Source organism: Sminthopsis crassicaudata, chromosome X (genome assembly GCF_048593235.1).
Source record: "Sminthopsis crassicaudata isolate SCR6 chromosome X, ASM4859323v1, whole genome shotgun sequence".
Lineage (NCBI taxonomy): Eukaryota > Metazoa > Chordata > Mammalia > Dasyuromorphia > Dasyuridae > Sminthopsis > Sminthopsis crassicaudata.
In genome coordinates this window covers 30,794,372-30,812,305 of record NC_133623.1, presented here as the reverse complement: position 1 = coordinate 30,812,305, position 17,934 = coordinate 30,794,372, and the positions used below count along the sequence as shown (strand labels likewise).

The 17,934-nt window shown below is 44.1% G+C and overlaps 1 protein-coding gene across 1 annotated transcript in view; it reads left to right on the top strand.

Annotated features, from left to right (window-relative positions):
- LOC141549004 (circadian locomoter output cycles protein kaput-like) overlaps positions 1-17,934 on the top strand; it is a 72,621-nt gene that overhangs the window by 50,218 nt on the left and 4,469 nt on the right. Inside the window, exons 12-18 of the mRNA XM_074278368.1 lie at positions 4,337-4,463; positions 6,403-6,506; positions 7,147-7,190; positions 7,779-7,867; positions 9,859-10,031; positions 14,326-14,523; positions 15,021-15,103. Coding sequence (XP_074134469.1) covers positions 4,337-4,463; positions 6,403-6,506; positions 7,147-7,190; positions 7,779-7,867; positions 9,859-10,031; positions 14,326-14,523; positions 15,021-15,103 — 818 coding nt within the window. The remainder of the gene's footprint in view (positions 1-4,336; positions 4,464-6,402; positions 6,507-7,146; positions 7,191-7,778; positions 7,868-9,858; positions 10,032-14,325; positions 14,524-15,020; positions 15,104-17,934) is intronic.

Below are 17,934 nucleotides of genomic sequence, written 5' to 3'. Positions count from 1 at the left end.
GTGTATTTTGTACCCAGACCAAGCTTGATGGCATAGGAATCCAAACCAAAGACATTTAATGAAATAACAAAGAATCCGTTTGGCTGTGGAGTGCTCTTGACGCCCATTCCCAGATGGCTGCCATTTTCAGCATGTCTTCTGGAAATGCTAACGGCATCTTGATGAAGCCTTCTTTAAACCCAAGACAACAAAAGAAGGCTGTATCAGTTCCCCCACAGACAGGTGCTAGAGAAAAATGGCAGTGGCAGGCCTGACAGTGGTGGCTCTTAGGCACACCTTGGGAGCAATGTGGAGAGCCCTTTTGATGCTACTTGGTTCAAATAAGAGTAGCAGTCTCTCATAAATGCTAACCTCTTTCTGGGCTGAAAGTGAGAATTTTCCCCAATTCCCCCAGTTGTTAGTGCCTTCCTCCAAAATAACTTTATCTTGGTTCTACATTCTATTTTCACTTAGCTGTGAACGTGTCGTCAATCTCTAGTAGGATGTGAGCTTCTTGAGGGTAAACACTATCTCACTTCTGAGCTATATCGCCAGCACTTAGAACAGTGCCTAGTATACTGCATTGCTTAATAAATGCTTGTTGGTTGAGGTATACTGATCTCTATTGGAATTGCAGTCTCTTGCTGCACATACTTGATCCGGTATGGACAAAGTGATTGTTTTTCTTTATGTCTCTTTAATATCTCTGCATCCCAGCCTCCCGTGCTTGAAGCATGCTTACACACTATGAGTCTTTTGGTGGGTAACATGGGCCATGCTGCAGTGGCTACAGTGGCTTCCAAGAGGTTAGCATGCAAACAGAATTTCCTCTAGCAAGGAAGGCTTTTTCCGCTCCAGACATTATGGGAGGAAGGACCATGCACAGACACTCCCAATAATTTCAGAATAGAGCCCTTAAGTAGTTTAATACCTCATTAAGCCAGAATATGTCCAAGGATTTCTTTTTAAGGCTTTCTTCCTCATAAATTAATTTCTTTTACTTGCTTCTTTGGTCCATGTGGGCTTATCAAATTTCTTGAGTTTGATGTACTAAAAATCAGTAGAAACTAGGTCCTTTATTTCAAATGTAAAGTGTTACAGGATAGAATCTCTTGGCTACTATTCACCTTTTGAGAAAAAATATATATATTTTGCTTTTGGGTTTATTTGGGGACAGGGCAGCTGGGGTTAAGTGACTTGTTTAGAGTCACACAGCTACTAAATGTCAAGTGTTTAACATCAGACTTAACTCAGGCCCTCCTTAGTACAAGGTTTGGTGTTCTATCCACTGTACCACCTACTTGGCCCCAAAATATAGAATATGTACCTGGCTCTTGGGCCTCTTGGGGCACGTTTGGTCTTGTTCCATGGTGATGCCTTGAGGATTCTATTCAGGACAGTTATTTTTTTCCCCAGTTCATTTATTCATTCATTCATCTATTTATTTATTTGTGTGTTTTGCGTTTTTCTCAATTATATATAAACAAAAATAATTTTAACATTATAGAACTTTTTTGATTTGGGTTTTTTTCTTTGCAAGGTAGCTGGGGTTAAGTGACTTGCTTAGAGTCACACAGCTACTAAATATCAAGTGTTTAAGGTCAGACTTGACTCAGGTCCTCCTTACTACAGGTCTGGTGTTCTGTCCACTATGCCACCTGCCTGGCCCCCAAATATACAATCTGTACCTGGGTCTTGGACCTCTTGGAGCACGTTTGGGCTTGCTTCATGGTGATTGGGGCCAGATGCCTTGAGGATTCTATTCAAGACAGTTATTTTTCTCCCAATTTATTTGTTTGTTTTACATTTTTCTCAATTACCTATAAACAAAAAATGTTTAACACCTTAAAAAAAATCTTGAGTTCCAAGTTCTCTCCCTCCTCCATACTCGAGAAGGCGAGCAATTTGATATAGACTACACAAATGCAGTCATGAAAACCATTTTCTATTAGCTATGTTGCAAAAGACAACACAGACCAACCCTCTCCCGGCCAAGAATCATAAAGTAAAAAAGTATGCTTCAATTTGCATTTCGAGTCCACCAGTTCTTTCTCAGGAAGTGGCTAACATTTTTTTAATCATAAGTTCTTAGGAAGTGCAGGACAACTATTTTCAATGACAATTCAACCAACATTTATTAAAGCATCTTCTTTGTGGGGGAGGCAATAGCTTGAAAAGTAGAACAGTTCAATAAAGCAAAGGTAACTGGTCTCCGGAAGCTTATACGGAATGTCTTGAGGGGGCTGAGTGACAATCCTCCACGTCTGCCAAGGGCCTCTCTCTACCTCTTGATGTCCATGGGCCTTCCAGTTAATCTGGGGCGCTATGGATGCCTCCTTGATTAAGGGCACGCCCATCCAAATACCTTTAGGATGAGAAAACTCAAACCCTAACTTTAGACATTCTGTGCAAACTTCCTTTTTTCCCTCCCATTCCAGATGACTTTTACAAAGGGTGAGCTAAAACAGAGGTGTCAAATAGGCATCCACAGCACAGTGATGCCTGAATTAGATTAAGCCGTAATTGGGAGATATTTAGCAAAATAAATAAAAATAAAGTAAAACATAGATAACATTACATTTTAAAACTAAGTCAATATGTTCCTGGCCTGCAGGGATTAGTGGCCCCCTTTCTAGTTGACTTTGATGCCATTGAGCTAAAACATCTATTAAGAGAGAAATGTTGAAAAAGCATGTGATTGCCTCCCTAGCTCTAATTTCCCTTCACCTCATTTCGCATCATAGACCCCTTGGACAGCCTGGAAATGCTCCCTCCTCAGGAACATATTTCAGATATATAAAATAGGATTACAAAGAAAACCAGTTATGTTGACATACCGTTATCAAAGTATTAAAAAACAAATTAAAAAACCATCCGCTTCACAGATTCCAGGTTAAGAACTCTGGACTAAATGAATTTCGAAAAGCCTTCTGCTATGATGCTGAATTACATACGCATTTATTCAATTTAACAAACATTTCTTAAGCACTTACTCTGTGCAGAACACCATGCCGGTACAATCTAAAACCACCAAGTGATGAATCCAACCTTCTTTCTCTGGCCAGGGACCGTGAATGTATGAGCAATCCCAGAAAATACAGCCCTTCGGTGGGACTTTTCTCAGTCTTTACCCTCTTTCTCCTCATGCTTTCCTCTAAACCTGTGGAGTTTGCAGTGTAGTTAGCAGTAAAAGGAGAGAGAACTCACTGTCATCCTTTGTTGCTGTTGCAATATCTCCTTCAGATCCCATTGCGAAGAAGCTGTATTGTTCAGCCTTTAGACTAGAACCAATTTATTGATTGTGATGTTGTCAAAGGTTCTGTATTCCCATAATTTGAGTTTATTTTGAAAACATATAGCTTATGGTGGCCGTGTTCTCTGCCCTTTATCATAGTGAATCATTTTTAGGCGCCACACGAATATGAGTGCTTCCATGGTAGGCGTTAAATTGATAACAGCAATTTCCAAGATTGGGTAAATGTCCTATGTATCAAAGAGCCTTGCTTTGGGTAGAATGGTCTGTTGAGTTTGGGGATTGTTTTTTCCTTTAAAAAGAAATGTTGTTTTTTTGTTTTCTCTTTCTCCTAAACAAACAAACAAAATTAGAGTTCTAACAGTTTCATGGATGTCTCCCAGAGTGGAAACAGCCTGGACATGACTAGTGAGAGCGCACCTGGGTCATCCCACAGCATCCTGCACAGCTCCTCCTTCCCAGTTCCGTCCACTCCAACATGTATGTATTGCAAGGTTGGCAATTATATGGCATTGCCCCCCAAAATCAGAATTTACAAAATTGTTAAGAGCCATCACAAGGAAAATGCTCCTGTAAATGCTATTCTAATTAACCATCAAAGCTCTTCTAAATTTCTCTAATCTTTGGGTTTTGAGAGTTGTTGCTGGAGACTGAAATTGAAAATTCCTTTATCGGTGGTTAAAATGTTAGCAAATGTAATATTTTATCAGTTGCCCCTTTCACTCGCATCTGATAAGGCTTTATAGTATTTCTCACAGTCCTCTGAAGCATAGTGTGAGTTTCTTTAGTTTTCTCTATTGTATACTTTGAAATCTCCAGCTGAAGGTTTTGCTTTTAATTATTGATGTCAAGTTGTTTCATTTCTTTGTTTGTTTTTTATTTGTTTTCCAAGAAATTTGAGAAGCACTGCTTAGAACCTAGAGCGTTTCTTCATCCACTTCAGGAGTAGTAGAAATGTGGGACAAACCATTTCTTTGTTTTTATTTCTTTTCCAAGAAATGGCATTTGAAAAACATTGCTTCGAAATTGGAAGGTTTATTCACCCACTTTGGAAATAGTAGGAATGTGGGGAAAATCATTGTGCCTAATCCTGGGTGATTCCAGTGGGCCATTGCCCAGGTTATCTTGGGCAGGTCTAACTCCTTGGGCACTGATGCCTTTGAGCAAATTGGGCCAGTTTTTTCTTTTGGGGTTTTTCAACCAGTGAACTCCCAGAATCTGCGAGCTTTCGGTATGGTTAGGTGGCGAAGGAGAACAAGCCCTCTTTTAGGGAGAAAGGGCGGGAAAAGGGGATCGGATGGGCCTCTGCTCCTGGGCCCGCTACATGTATCAGAGGAGGGCAGCCAGACTCGGCTGCTATCAGAATCTTGGAATGACGAGGCCAAATATCGCTCTCCAGGGATCTTACCTTCGCTATGGTGGCGTCCCAGTGAGTAGCCCCCAGCAAGAGACAGTAGTAGAAGAGAGGGGTAGACTAATTCCAAATGGTACAAGGCTAATATGGAGATTCTTTTGTTGGGTGGAGTTTTGATACATGTCAGTAGGAGCCAGGTGGATCTGAAACTGGGACAAATGAAGGAGAGGAAGATGCAAAGTTGGGCCTCTATAGGGGGCTTCTTGACAATGGTGGGGAGGAGATGTGGCCCTAGTGCAGAGGATAGCCTAGCAAATGGCTCACATTCCTGAATTGCCTTACAAGTTTAAAAAGTGTTTTCCTCACCACTGAGTCTGACTTCTACACACCCTTCCAGCTTTAAATCCTATAACCTCTTGGGGTAGATAGAACAAATCAATATCCCCATTTTGTGGATGTTGAAACTGATTTTTGGAAAGATGAAGATCACTCAGCCAGTATGTTTTGGAGTCAGAACTTGAACTCAAGTCTTTTGACTGCAAAGTCATTGTGGTTGGTTTTCATTATATTATACCATTTCAGGGCACAAAGAATGAAAGATAACCTAATATGATAGTTGAGGCAAAAGGGAGTGGGTGGACTGCAAAATTCAGTGCTGTTATTTACAGAGGTAGAAAAAGCACCAAGAGCTATACATTTCACAAACCCCACACTTAGGTAGGAGTCGAAACCCTCTGGCAGGAGCCAGAGAGAGAGACTCAAGTCCTCGGGCTCTCAGCACTGTGATCTCTTTAATCCTGGAGTTTCCAAAGTGGCAGGGCCTGCATGGGACATTCTGAATTTGGTTGAATAAAAAATAGACCAAGTTCCTACCCTTTGGTTGTCAAGTCTGCTGAGGTTTTCCTGCAGGCCTGGGATTTCCCTTTCCCTGTGATTTAAAGGGTCAAGAATGGTGTTAGCAGAATAGCGTGGATGGTTAGTGTGCTTAGAGTACTAAGGAAAGGTGAATCAGTGGACCCTTCGGTGTCCCATCCCTGTGTTACTCAAAAGGCACTTTCATATTTAGATCATCTGAACCTCTCAACTTTGGGAAGGGGGGTCCTCATTGTACACATGAGGAAACTGAGGTTTCCCCAAGGTCCCCATAACAAGTTAGCCACAAAACTAGAACTGGACTCTAGACTTTCAGACTAGACTCTAAGCCCAAGGTGTGTTTCCTACTATGGCCTACTTCCATGAACCACTCATCAGAGTACTTTTAATTTAAAATTATAGGTAATACGGTACAACTTTGCCATCTGGAGGTAGACTGTAAGTGGATTTAGTGTTCCCTTTTTAAGGATCGTGTCTTTTTTTTTTTTCCAACAGCAGAAGCTTTCAAAACTCCCTAGCTCAATGATCCAGCCACTGTAGAGTTGTAGAAAAGGAGGAAGAGTTGGGCTCCCTTAGTGATGCTTTCTACGACACTGGGGAACAGCAAGTATTTTGTGATGAGTCTAGAGATACTTGTGTTGCAGATATGGGCAGGTGAGAGGTCCAGCTTGGGCCTCTGTGGATGGAATCCACCCCACAGTTACCTTTTGTAGAAGTGACTTCTCAACAGATATTTGCGTGTTGTGTAGAGGGTCTCATCTCTCCCACCTTCTCTGGAAAAGAGAATAGGACAGGACTTAGGAGATTAGAAGAAAGAAAATCTCCCTGTTCTTTTTTTTGCAAACACTGAACTTCTGGTTTTGTTGAATTTCTCTCTCAGCCCCATTGTTACGTCAATCCAAAAAAATCAGCAAGACTCTGATGAGATGGGATCTGCCCACAGAACAGCCAACCGAGACATTTGATAAGACCTTCTTCGGCGAGGCAGCCAGCAGCAGCAGCAGCAGCAGCAGCAACAAAAACAGCAGCAGCCGCCGCCGCTCTGAGGTACCTCCCTCTGGGCTGCTTGGGTGGTGGGGAGCTTCCATTTCCCTTCCATAGTAGGGGAACAATCCCTGTATTATGGGAGAACAAACTTGTTCTGTTGGACCTGAAATCTTGGTAAATCGCCCCCACTAACAACCTTTGGGGGCATTGTCATCACCCCTGCTTAAGTGGTTGCCTTGTTCATTCCTTGATTCAACAGAAATGTATTCAGGTTCCTTCCCTATGATTAATTGCCTGTGCTAGGTGCTGGGGGGGAGGGAGGCAGAGGAATACAGAGTCCCTGCTTGTCTGAAATCACTGGAATACCTAATAAAACGTGCTAACATGGACGAGCTTGTCTACTCTGGGAGGTCAGGAGAGAGGGAGAGACAGACAGAGACAGAGAGAGAGCCAGAGAGACAGACAGACACACACATACACACACACACACACACACACACACACACACACACACACAGAGAGACAGAGGCAGAGAGACAGAGAGAGCGAGAGCCCGTCTGACTGGGGTGGAGTGCAGGGCAGACCAATGAAGGCTTCTTGAGGCCAGAGACATGTGAACGGGCCTACAAGGCCAAGGAGACTTTCCATCAGATGTTTGGCTCTCATCCCTACTTCTGTTCACTTGATTTCTGAATTGTAGTCTGCAGCCAAGCAGGAGGTGGAGAAGAAGGACCTTTTTTTAAGGTGCCTTCTTTCTCCCAAGGTTAAGACTTTCTCCTAGTTATGACAGTAAGTCTGCCCAGAAAGCAAAGGAGCAAGCTTTGCTTAGGCCAGTGTTTTCCATCAGTCTCAGAGGTTCATCCTGCGTAGCCCTAGGTAGAAAGTGGGAAGGAGAAATAGTGAATTGGATAGGGGTGGAAGAAGACTGAGCAGTGTGGAGGCAGGTTCTTAAGGGGATTCAGTTCAGGAGTATTAATTAAGCACCTGTAGCATACAGAGTTCCATGCTAGGTGCTAAATGAAGGAAATGGGCTCAGAGAAGGGGGAAAAAAAGGTAGCAAAGGTCCAAGAGGAAGCAAACAGAGCTGGGAATGGAGTCTAGCTCCAATTTTCCATTGTCCCACCCTGCTTCCCTGTATCTTGTAGGTTCAGATTCAAAATTCCATGAGACTTCCGTAGATCATCTTTTGTTCTCTTGTAGTTGCCCATATGTATCAGTAATCTCCTCAAATAAAACTGACCACCACAACCACTAACGCCAAGACTAACTCACCAACATTGCCACCACTAATGTTATCGCCACCGCCACCATTACCACTGCCACTGCCACCAGTGCCAACGCCAACACCAATACCGTTACCGGCATCACCACCAATAATGTTACCACCACCACCACTGCCACTACTAGCGCCACTGCCACCAGTCATTACAAGCAGCACCACTAAGCAGGGAATATGCTGTGGCTTTTACTCCTTTCTTTCCTTCCTTCAGTGTGCCTAATACTCATCTGAGTATACTGCATGAGCAGCCTTGATGATCGGTCCTGTCGACTTCACACCAGAAAGCTAGTGCTTCACTTACAGCACCCTCTCCCCTTACTATGAATTCTCTGAAATGGCCGTCCCAATGGTAAAGGCAAACAATGTGAAACTTGTCATTCATTCCTGTCTTTGCTTTATGTCCATGCCCAGGGCCTGCTGTTTCCTCAAACCTTCACTGAGAATATTGCCGCACACCCTGTGGCCTCGAGGAAAATACCCATGGTACCCTCTCAACCAGAAACTATGGTATTTTTTTTTCAACCTTATTTTCCTTCCAGAGGAAGAGACAAGTCATAGTACGGGACAGCATGAGACAAAGTAAAATAACATACTTGGAGAAGGGGCTTCTTTCGAATTTTTTCCCTTTTTGCCCTTTAGTCTTTTTATTTTCCACGTTAGGGGGACATATATTTTGGGTCTAATAGCCCTTTCTAGTCTCCACACCCCATTTTAATTTTTCTTTCCCAAACTGATCCCTTCCATAAATCATGTGGTAACTTGACCCTATTATCCCAGTTAGGAATTGGGGAAGGGGGTGGAGTGAGGGGGTATTGTCAACAGCCCGCTATTAAGTAGCTTGCCCAAGGATGCACCAAGCCGGTGAATGAAGAGGACAGAGTGTGGAGGGGGAGGAGGCAAAGAAGGCTTTTACCAACCATGCTGCATCACAGTATCCAGTGGTGCTGGGCTGGGGCCCCAGGATTAGCACAGTATCCGCCCTGCTGGTCCCAGGCTTAGAGTCCCAGTGAGGAAGAATGAGGAAGAACTCTGTTCTTGGAACTTGGAGATCCAAGTTCAAGGCCTGGGTCTGACGTTACTGGCTGTGTGACCTTAGGCAAATGACCTCACCTCTCCCAAGCTCTGGATCTGGGTCCAGAAAAGCCCAGATAGTCATACCTAGCGTTTGCTAAGCTTTTAAGTGATTTAGAAATGTGGTGTGCTGCTTCTCCCCTCCCCTCTTTGGGGGGGAGCAGGTGAGACATTGGAAGAACACATAGAATAAAGATCCATGTTCCAACAGACTTTCACAGGATTAGCAGGCCCGACTCAGGGTTCGCCACGGCCTCCTCCGCTTCTGCAGGCGGCTGCTGAGAGGGGGGGATCAGAGAGAATAGAATTCTTGCCCCTTCACGTGGCAAGCAGACACTTCCTCCCCCTCCCGAACCATCAGAATGCCATTTACATGATGATTCATCTAAATGCTCAGCAAAGAGGTAATTTTCCAAGATGAACATTAGATTTTTCAGAGTAAAAAGGAGCGGTATTAACTGAAACACTGTCATTTATATTACTAACAAGAGAACCAGATTAGATTCTGAATGTGCTTCACTGGTGTTTGTGACCCCATCTGAGAGCAGAACTTTGTGGGTTTACTTTCCCGCCTCTTTGGATGGTGTGTTACAGTGGAACGAGTTCTGGCCTGGCAAGGCAGGAGGCTTTGGTCCCAGTGCCACCAACTCGCAAGGACCTTCTTCTCTCTGGGCCTCGGTTTCCTCCTCAGTAAAATGGGGAAGTTGGATGAAATCTAGCAGATGACCTCCGGGGTCCTTCTCAGCCCTAACATTTAGAGCACTTCAAGCCGGAAGGCCTCCGCAGAAGTCATCAGTTCCAGAACACTCATTTTACCAAAGTAGAGGAAGCAGAGACCTGGGGGGATTGTGATTGGCCCAGTGTCACAGTCAGGAATCGAATCTATGTCCTCTGCCTCCACTGGGGCTCTTTCACCACATTGTACTGTTTTTCAGCACCTAAAAGACCCCCATTTTCCTAGCACTTTTAGGGGATGAGGCTAGGCTTTACATCTGGAAGGAATAGGAGCTGGTTTTTTTCCAAGCACTGGCTTCTCTTTGCAGCCTCTCTTCCCCTCTCTAGAGGAGCTTGGGGTGATGCAGCAACTCAAGGAAGAGCTGGAAGGACGAACTTGGGCATTACAGGCGGACATCGAAACCCAGAAGCAGGAGCTCCATGCAATCAAGGAGTGTCTGCAGATTGTGCACAACACTGACTTCCAAATGCGTCAACAAGGGACACTCGGCACCTTTCCGGCAAAGACAACATCTGGCCTGTACCCCCCCGAGAGCAGATCTCTTTCCCTGGCACTGCCTGTGTGTATAGTTCCATTTTCCTCCAGTAATTCGCTTGTGTTCTGTGCATTGTCATTTCTAGCCCGGGGTCAAAGAATTGGGAAATAAGCCCTTTCTCTGCTTTAGCTCCCACTCAAAATTCTTACTTTGGAGTGGCAGGGGGATTGTCAGAACATGGGAGGAAAAAAAAAGTCAGAGCCCCCACCCCGGCATTTTCTTTGACCCAAGGGAGCTCCCAACTTAACTGGAGAGGCTTATTGACAAATTGGAAGCGGCGCATAGAGCTGGCTTCCAAAATTAAGCGCGAGGCCGTGAAAGGGAAGCATTTTTGCTGGTGATCTGTTACTTCAGACCTGGCTTTGTTGCTTCTGGCAGTCAGGACTGGCCAAAACAAATCACGAGAACGGTTCTGCATGTGTTCGAGGACATAAAGAGGTTTTATATGTGATAGGTACAGTAGAAGGAGGGATTCATTGCTTTGGGAGGTCCGAGAGAGCAGGGCAACACGACTGATGAGAGGATGAGGAAAAATTCCATATGGGAGGGGAGGGAACATCTGAGTTCCACTCGAAAGACCCAGTGGAGTACCCGGGTCAAATGCACGGGGGCAGGAGAGTTTCAGGCCCATTTTGTGGGCAGAGAGGTCTGGTTTGCTGCCCTCTGGTCCAGGCATACAAGTCATACCTTAGGAAGCTCTTCAGAGCTTGGACCCTCCTAAATTAAGTTATTTTTCAACTTTTTGACTTTTAAGGGTCCCCCAGAGCCATAGTTCCCCTTCCAATTCAATCAAGGAACTCATTTAGTACTCATAAAGGCATCTGTTGGTTATGGTTGGGCATCTTTGCGATTAGTTTAACACCTCATTATCTTCTTTTTTATTTTTTTTTTTGATGGCATTTTGGGCTTTCTGATCCAGGATGGATCAAGAAGTAGCCAAAGATAAATTCCTTTCTATTGGTAACAGGCCTCAGAGAAATTAGGAAGAAGGAAGTCATGTTGGGTTTTCGGAAATGCTGCATTTCAAGGTGGGGTGTCAGTCTCTCCACATGTGGGATCAGACTGACATACAGTTCAAGGTAATGCAGGCCAGCGGCCATGCAGAGAACGGTCCCCCAAGGAGCACAAAGATAGCACGGCATTATCCATGTTGATCAAAATGAGCCCATTCTCCCAAATCTGACTGGGACTCGGGTTCCTCTGGGCTAGAGAACTGTTATTGCCTCTGATGTCATGGAAAGGACTTGGGCCTCTTCAGCTAAACTGTTGGGGGGGCTGCTTATCTCCCTTGGCCCCCAAGTCCTAGTATGGGCCAGGGTCTGTTGTACCAGATGATTAGACAAGTGAGCATCCAGGAATCTAAGTCAGGGTTCATAAGTCATAGGAGCCTAGACTAAGAGCCAGAAGGACCCTGAGAGCTCGTTGAGCCCAACTCCTTCATGTTACGGTGAGAGGAGAGAGAGGAAGTCACTTGCCCAGAGAAACACAGGTAGAAAGTGTTGGAGATAGGATTGGAGGGAACAAGGCAGGAGACCTTGCTGATTGAATTAGCTCCAAATTTATGGTAATCAGCCTCTATTTGACCTGTGGGCAGCACCGGTCTCAAATTGATTTTCTGGTCCACTCACCTCATTGGTAGTTCTCTCTCTTCCTACCTTCTGTGATGCCCTTGCCTCATACTCCCTGGAAAAACAAAGCAAAACAACCGAGTCCTATTGTCAGCAAGTTTCCTTTCCTCCCCTCTTCTTTAGCTCCTGTGTCTTTGACAATGCCCTCCCTCCCTATCTTCTTTCAAGGCCATCTCTGATAGGCCTTCTTGCCAAGGCCATACTCCCTTTACATGTGACCTTTACCCTCACATCTTTCCCAGCAGATTGTTCCCACCAGCATGTGCACCCTATCTAATAATCTCTACTCTCTCCCCATTTACTGATTTCATCCTGTTGTCTCTCTGTGCTCAAAAACCCCTCATGTGATCTTCCCATTCCTTCAGATTATCATCCTCCATCTTTCTTTGTCTTCTCTGATACAACTTCTTGAAAGAATTGTTTATTTTTGTGCCTCTACTGTCCTCTCATTTAAAGTTCCGGGGAATTATGCTCCAAGCTTAGGTTTGGTCTTACATGTCAAATCTGTTCCAAGACTTGTAATTCTACCTTCATAACATTTCTCAAATGTGTCGCCCTTCTCTCTCTGACATTACCCCAACTCTAATGCAGGACCCCATCACCCTGTGCCTCACCCTGTGCCTCAATTATTACAATAGCCGGCACGTCAGTCTCTTGGCCTCAACTCTGATCCATCCTCCATTCGGCCACCAAAGTGACTTTCCTGAGATGGAAGTCCAGTTATGGTACCTCCCTCCCTCTGACCCACACTCAAACTCTCTTTGCCTTTAGGATTAAATAGAAAAATCTTCTGTCTGGATTTCAAAGCTCTTAGCAACCTGGTTTCTCCTACTTTTCCAGTCTTCTTGCACTATACTCCCTTCATCACACTATAACCTAGCTAAACTGAGTTCCTTTCTCCTTGCCATGTGACTCTCCATTACTCCATGTGACTCTTATGTATTTGCCCGGGTAGTTCTCCATGCCTGGAATGCTCTCATTTTTTATCGCCACTTCTTGACATGTATTGTTTCCTTTAAGACTAAGCCATTCCTACCCTTACCCCCAGCTGTTAGTGCCTACCCCTCTAAAGTAATCCAGTATAGGTTATTGCTTTTTTTTAAACTCTTTTTAATTTTTTTTTTCATTTTCAACACTTACTTTTATAAAATTTTGCTTTCTGTTTTTTCTTCCTCCCTTCCTCTCTGATAGAGATTGTACATTAACAATGCTTTTTTTTTTTTTTTTTTTTTTTTTGCTGAGGCAATTGGGCTTAAGTGACTTGCCCAGGGTCACATGGCTAGAAAGTGTTTAGTGTCTGAGAACAGATTTGAACTCCTGACTTCAGGGCTGGTGCTCTATCCATTGCGCCACCTAACCAACTGTCCTGTACAATCCTTTTAAATATATTTCCACATTAGTCATGTTGTGAATAAAGAACCAGAACAAAAGGGAAAAACCATGAGAAAGAAAAAAAGTGAAAATGGTGTTTCAAACTGCATTCAGACTCCATAGCCCTTTCTCTGGATGTGGAGACATTTTCCATCATGAGCCTTTTGGAATTGTCTTATTTCCGTATTTCTGAGAAGAGTTAAGTCTGTCACAGTTGTTCCTTGTATAGTGCTGCTGTTACTGTGTATGGTGTTCTGGTTCTGCTCATGGCACTCAACATCAGTTTATGTAAATCTTGCCAGGCTTTTCTGAAATCAGCCTGCTCGTCAGTTCTTATAGCACAATGTTCACAGTTTGTTCAGTCATTCCCCAGTAGATGGGCATCCCCTCCTTTTCCAATTCTCTGCCACCACAAAGAGAGCTGCTATAAATATTCTTGTACAGGTGGATCCTTTTCCCTTTTTGCGATCTCTGTGGGATACAAATCTAGTAGTGGTATTTCTGGGTCAAAGACTATGCTCGGTTTGATAACCCTTTGGGCATATCTCCAAATTCCTCTCCAGAATGGTTGGGTCAGTTCACAACTCTACCAACAATGTATGTGTTCCAATTTTTGCACATTCTCGCCAACATTTCTTATTTTCCTTCTGCCATCTTAGCCAATCTGTAAGGTATGAGATGGTAGCTCAGAATTGTCTTAATATGCATTTCTCTATTCAATAGTGATTTAGCGCATTTTTTTCACATGACTGTAGCTTTGATTTTTTCATCTGAAAACTGCCTGTTCGTATCCTTTGACCATTTATGAATTGTTTTTGCCTTTCTTTGTATTTCTGGCCATCAGTAAAGTGCTTGGCACATAAGCATTCAATAAATTTCTGTCCTAATTCATGTACTCCCATTACCCCCTCCCCACCACCATTATCCTCCAATGGCTCCCATTGCTTCTAGAAAAAGTGTGAACTCCTATGTTGAGTTTTTGGAACCGTTCACAATCCGAGTCTGCCCCCCTTTCTTTCTTGGCTCATTTTGCATTCATCACTCACCTTTCCCATATTCTCTAGTCTAGTCAGATTGGCCTTTTCTCTGTTTCTCAGATGTTCCATTCCATTTTCCATTTCTATTACCGGCCTTATTCCCAAAATGCCCTCCCTGAGAAGTTGGGCCTGTGTTGGTTGGGAATGGTTCACATCAAGGTTAATGATAATTGGCAATGCTGCTTCAGGCTTTTACACAACTTACCCCCATCCTCTCCCCAGATGCTGTTACAGCCACCTGCACCACTGAACTTCAAGTCTCCCAAGCCCCCGAAATCAAAAAAAAGATCTCATCGGCGAGCCAGAGTACCCAAGACAGCCACAAATTGCCAACCTGATTTCCTGGAGCCTGAATCTTACAGTAGCTCCATTATACCCTCAGATCAGTTCCTTGAGGAGTCATGCCTTACCCCTAGCCTGGTGAGTTGAAGCCTTTCATGTAGCTTGGGAATTAGGAGAGCCCAGCTCTCCCAGAATTCTGGGAACTTTGTTTTCATGGGGATGCAGCCTTAGGGCCTCCAATTCTATCTTTGGTCTAGTGGTTTTCACCAGCTATTGATCAGGGAGCTCATGGGTTAAACATTTACCTGCATTTGGCTATTTAGACAGGGAGATAGACTGTCACATCGAGGTGTGTGGGGGCCGTGCAGCCTCTTAGCTGGATGGCAACATCTGTAGATGGAAAGGTGGGAGAGACATTTCCTTATGGATCTGTGATGACATGCCATCTTTTGTTGTGGGATTTTGCTTTCCGTTTCATCTATAATTAGAAATCTCTCTTGTCTTTAAAGCAACAACAACAGCAACTACAGCAGCAGCAAGAGCAGAATTTAATAAATGAAAATGAGGAACTATGTCTACTGGATGACACCAGCCTCTCCATGCCTCTCTATGGTGACCCCATGCTGTTTTCTGAGACTTACTCCATCACCGTTTCAGCTGAAGTGCCAATTGATCTCATTCAACAGCCAATTGATTATGACCAAGATATCACCCTCGGGTAAGACATTCATGGGCAGAGTTGTTGGACGGGATGGCGGGGAGTCAATTCTCTGTCTCTTCCCTCACCTTCAACTCCTCTCGGATACTCTGTCCTCTGCCCCCTCTTGGTTCTTCTGCCTCTTTGACCTTTTCTTTTCAGTCTCCTTTGCTAGTTCAGCATTCGGCCTAACTGTATACCCCCCTAACTGTGACGTTCCCTGAGGCCCCCTCCTCAACTTCGTCTACATTCTCGTTCTTGACAACCTCGTCAGCTCCCGTGGATTTCATTCTCATCTCTGCAGATGACTCTCAGTCCTATATATCCAGGCCTAGGCTTGTCCCCGATCATCAAGTGATGGTGTCCATGTGACCGACGGCCTGTTGAGCATGTAAAACTGAATGCCAAGGACAGATTTAATAGTCAATATATCTAAAACACAGCTCGTTTTCTCTCCCAAATGCTCCTCTCTTCCACACTTCTCTATTTCTGCCTAAGACGGCACCATTCTTCCATCCCCCAGGTTGGGAGATCACATTAACGGCAGCATCTCGCCCCATGTAGCTTAAAAGTTGCCTAATTTTGCCAACTCTACATCCACCCCGCCCCTCTCCACCAGCTCCTTATCTCCACTCACACATAGCCTCCTCCTTGCTTTCCCTGCTGCAGGTCTCTCTCTGCTCCACTGCTACTAAAGTGATTTTCCTGAAGTACAGATCTGACTGTGGAACCCAACATATTGCTTCTAGAATCAAAGATAAATTCCTCTGCTTAGCTTGTGAAGCCTTTCAGAACTTTGCCCCAATCTCTCTTTCCAGCATCATTGGACATTTCTCCCTCGTTGCACTTAACAGCCCAGCCAAACCGGCCTCCTCTCTGTTCCTCAGTCACCATATCTCATCTCCCACCTCTATGACTTTGCACTGGCTACCCCATGTGCCTGGAAAGTTTTCCTGTTTTCCTCTACTCACAGAATCATTCTTCCTCTGAGACTCAGCTCAAGCACCACCTTTTCTACCTGAGGTCTTCCCTTATCTGTATCCTCCCTCTCATATTCGACTATTTTGTGTTTACTTTCTTCATATCTATTTTGTATATTCTCAAGTTACCTTTTTATTAGGATGCAAAGTCCTAACGAGTAAGAACTGGTTTATTTTTAGCCCCACATAGTAGCATAGTACATGGCACATGGGAGGCATTTGGTAGATACTTGTCAATGGATCATTTGAGCATTCTGAGCCTCCTTATTTGTGTGATGAGGGCTGGGACTAAATTATTTTTCAGGCTTTTCTAGCTCTTAAGAATTACTAGTTCTGTGATGCTCAATTGTTTAGACCATTTGCTTTTAGTTATGATTATTTCATTGCTGTGTAGCTAAGAAGAAAAGGCCTCATCTTACCCAGAAGCACTGATCGTGAAACTTTATCATATGCACTCCAGGCCAGTGGTTCAATGGAGGCCTTCCTCACGGAAGCTGAGTGAAATCCAGACCCTCTCTCATTTTATCCCAGCAGGGATAAAGAACTTTCCCTGGAGGAAATCTTCATTCATGTTAGTGGTAACTGATGTACAAAATGACTTTAACTAAGCCCAGATTTATTTTGTTTTGGATTACACTGGAAATGACCTTTGACATTCACAATTTGTTCTTTTCTGGTGCTTCTAAAGGATGTTTGCTGTAAGTTTGAAGACTTTTAGAAGAGAGTTACAATTTGGCTATCAGTTGATCACACTTTTCAAAAGTCTTATTTCTTATAGGATTTGGCTGCCTGTGGGTATTTAATTTCTTTCTTTGTATTGCTGCCTATTAGGGAAATTCATTGTCATGATTTACTTCTATCCTCTTAGGCTTAGTCTGGATGGACTAATGGACCAATACTCCAAAGGCACACTGGATTTCTATTTCCTGTTAGGGGCCAGAAAATCTGGCTACATTTGTTATGTTAGTCTCTAGGATTCCCTTCATTAGCTTTCTTGGGTCTGTTTAAGCACAGATGGACATTGTGCTAGTATTTGAAACCCACTGCCCTCTGACTAATCGGCAGTGGTCCTAAGTAGTCTTAAGTTGGCCGAGTGGGATCAGTGATAGGTGATATTCAAAAGGCTGAGCTGGAAAGGGACCCTCCCAGTATGAGCTAAGTCCAGCTGTCACTTCTTCTTTCCTTCCTGGCACATCTGGTCCCCAGGAGTGAGCGCCCCCCCCCCCCCCAGTAGGCTCCCAACAAACCAAGTACATCTTAGTCATGACCTTTTTCTGGTGGTTGACTCAAAGGACGAGGCCCCTTTTGTTCTGATCTTTTGGAAAATATCAAGGTTACCTTCCTGTAAGAAAAAGGAAAGGATTGAAGATGAAAACATCTGGCAATTTAATAACAAAGCAAAGATTAGCATCCTTTGAAGATGTAGAGTGAACCTAGTCAGGGGAATTTTCAAAATATCTAGGACCTGTCAGCAAGCCAGCTGATCTCCCCAAATAAGGAGAGAGTTGGGTCCTTCTGATGGTAGCCAAACTGCCCTGCTGGGGCTCACAGCAGCCTAGGCTAAAAGGATAGAGTATATTGAACAGTCTTCACTTTCTCCAACCAAATGTTTCTGAAGCATGCAGTTTGTTCTTCAATGTGAAGCAGGATGGAGCAAGTGATGGTTTCTGCCCACCACTGCTGATTAGTCAGAGGGCAGTGGGTTTCAAACACTAGCAGAGCGTCTGTCTGTGCTTAAACAGACCCAGTGAAGCTAACAAGTGGAGTCCTAGAGGACAACACAATGAATGTGGCCAGGTTCTCTGGCCCTAATAGAAACAGAAGTCCAGTACGCCTTCGGAGGATTGGTCCAGCAGTCAAAGTAAGTCTGCC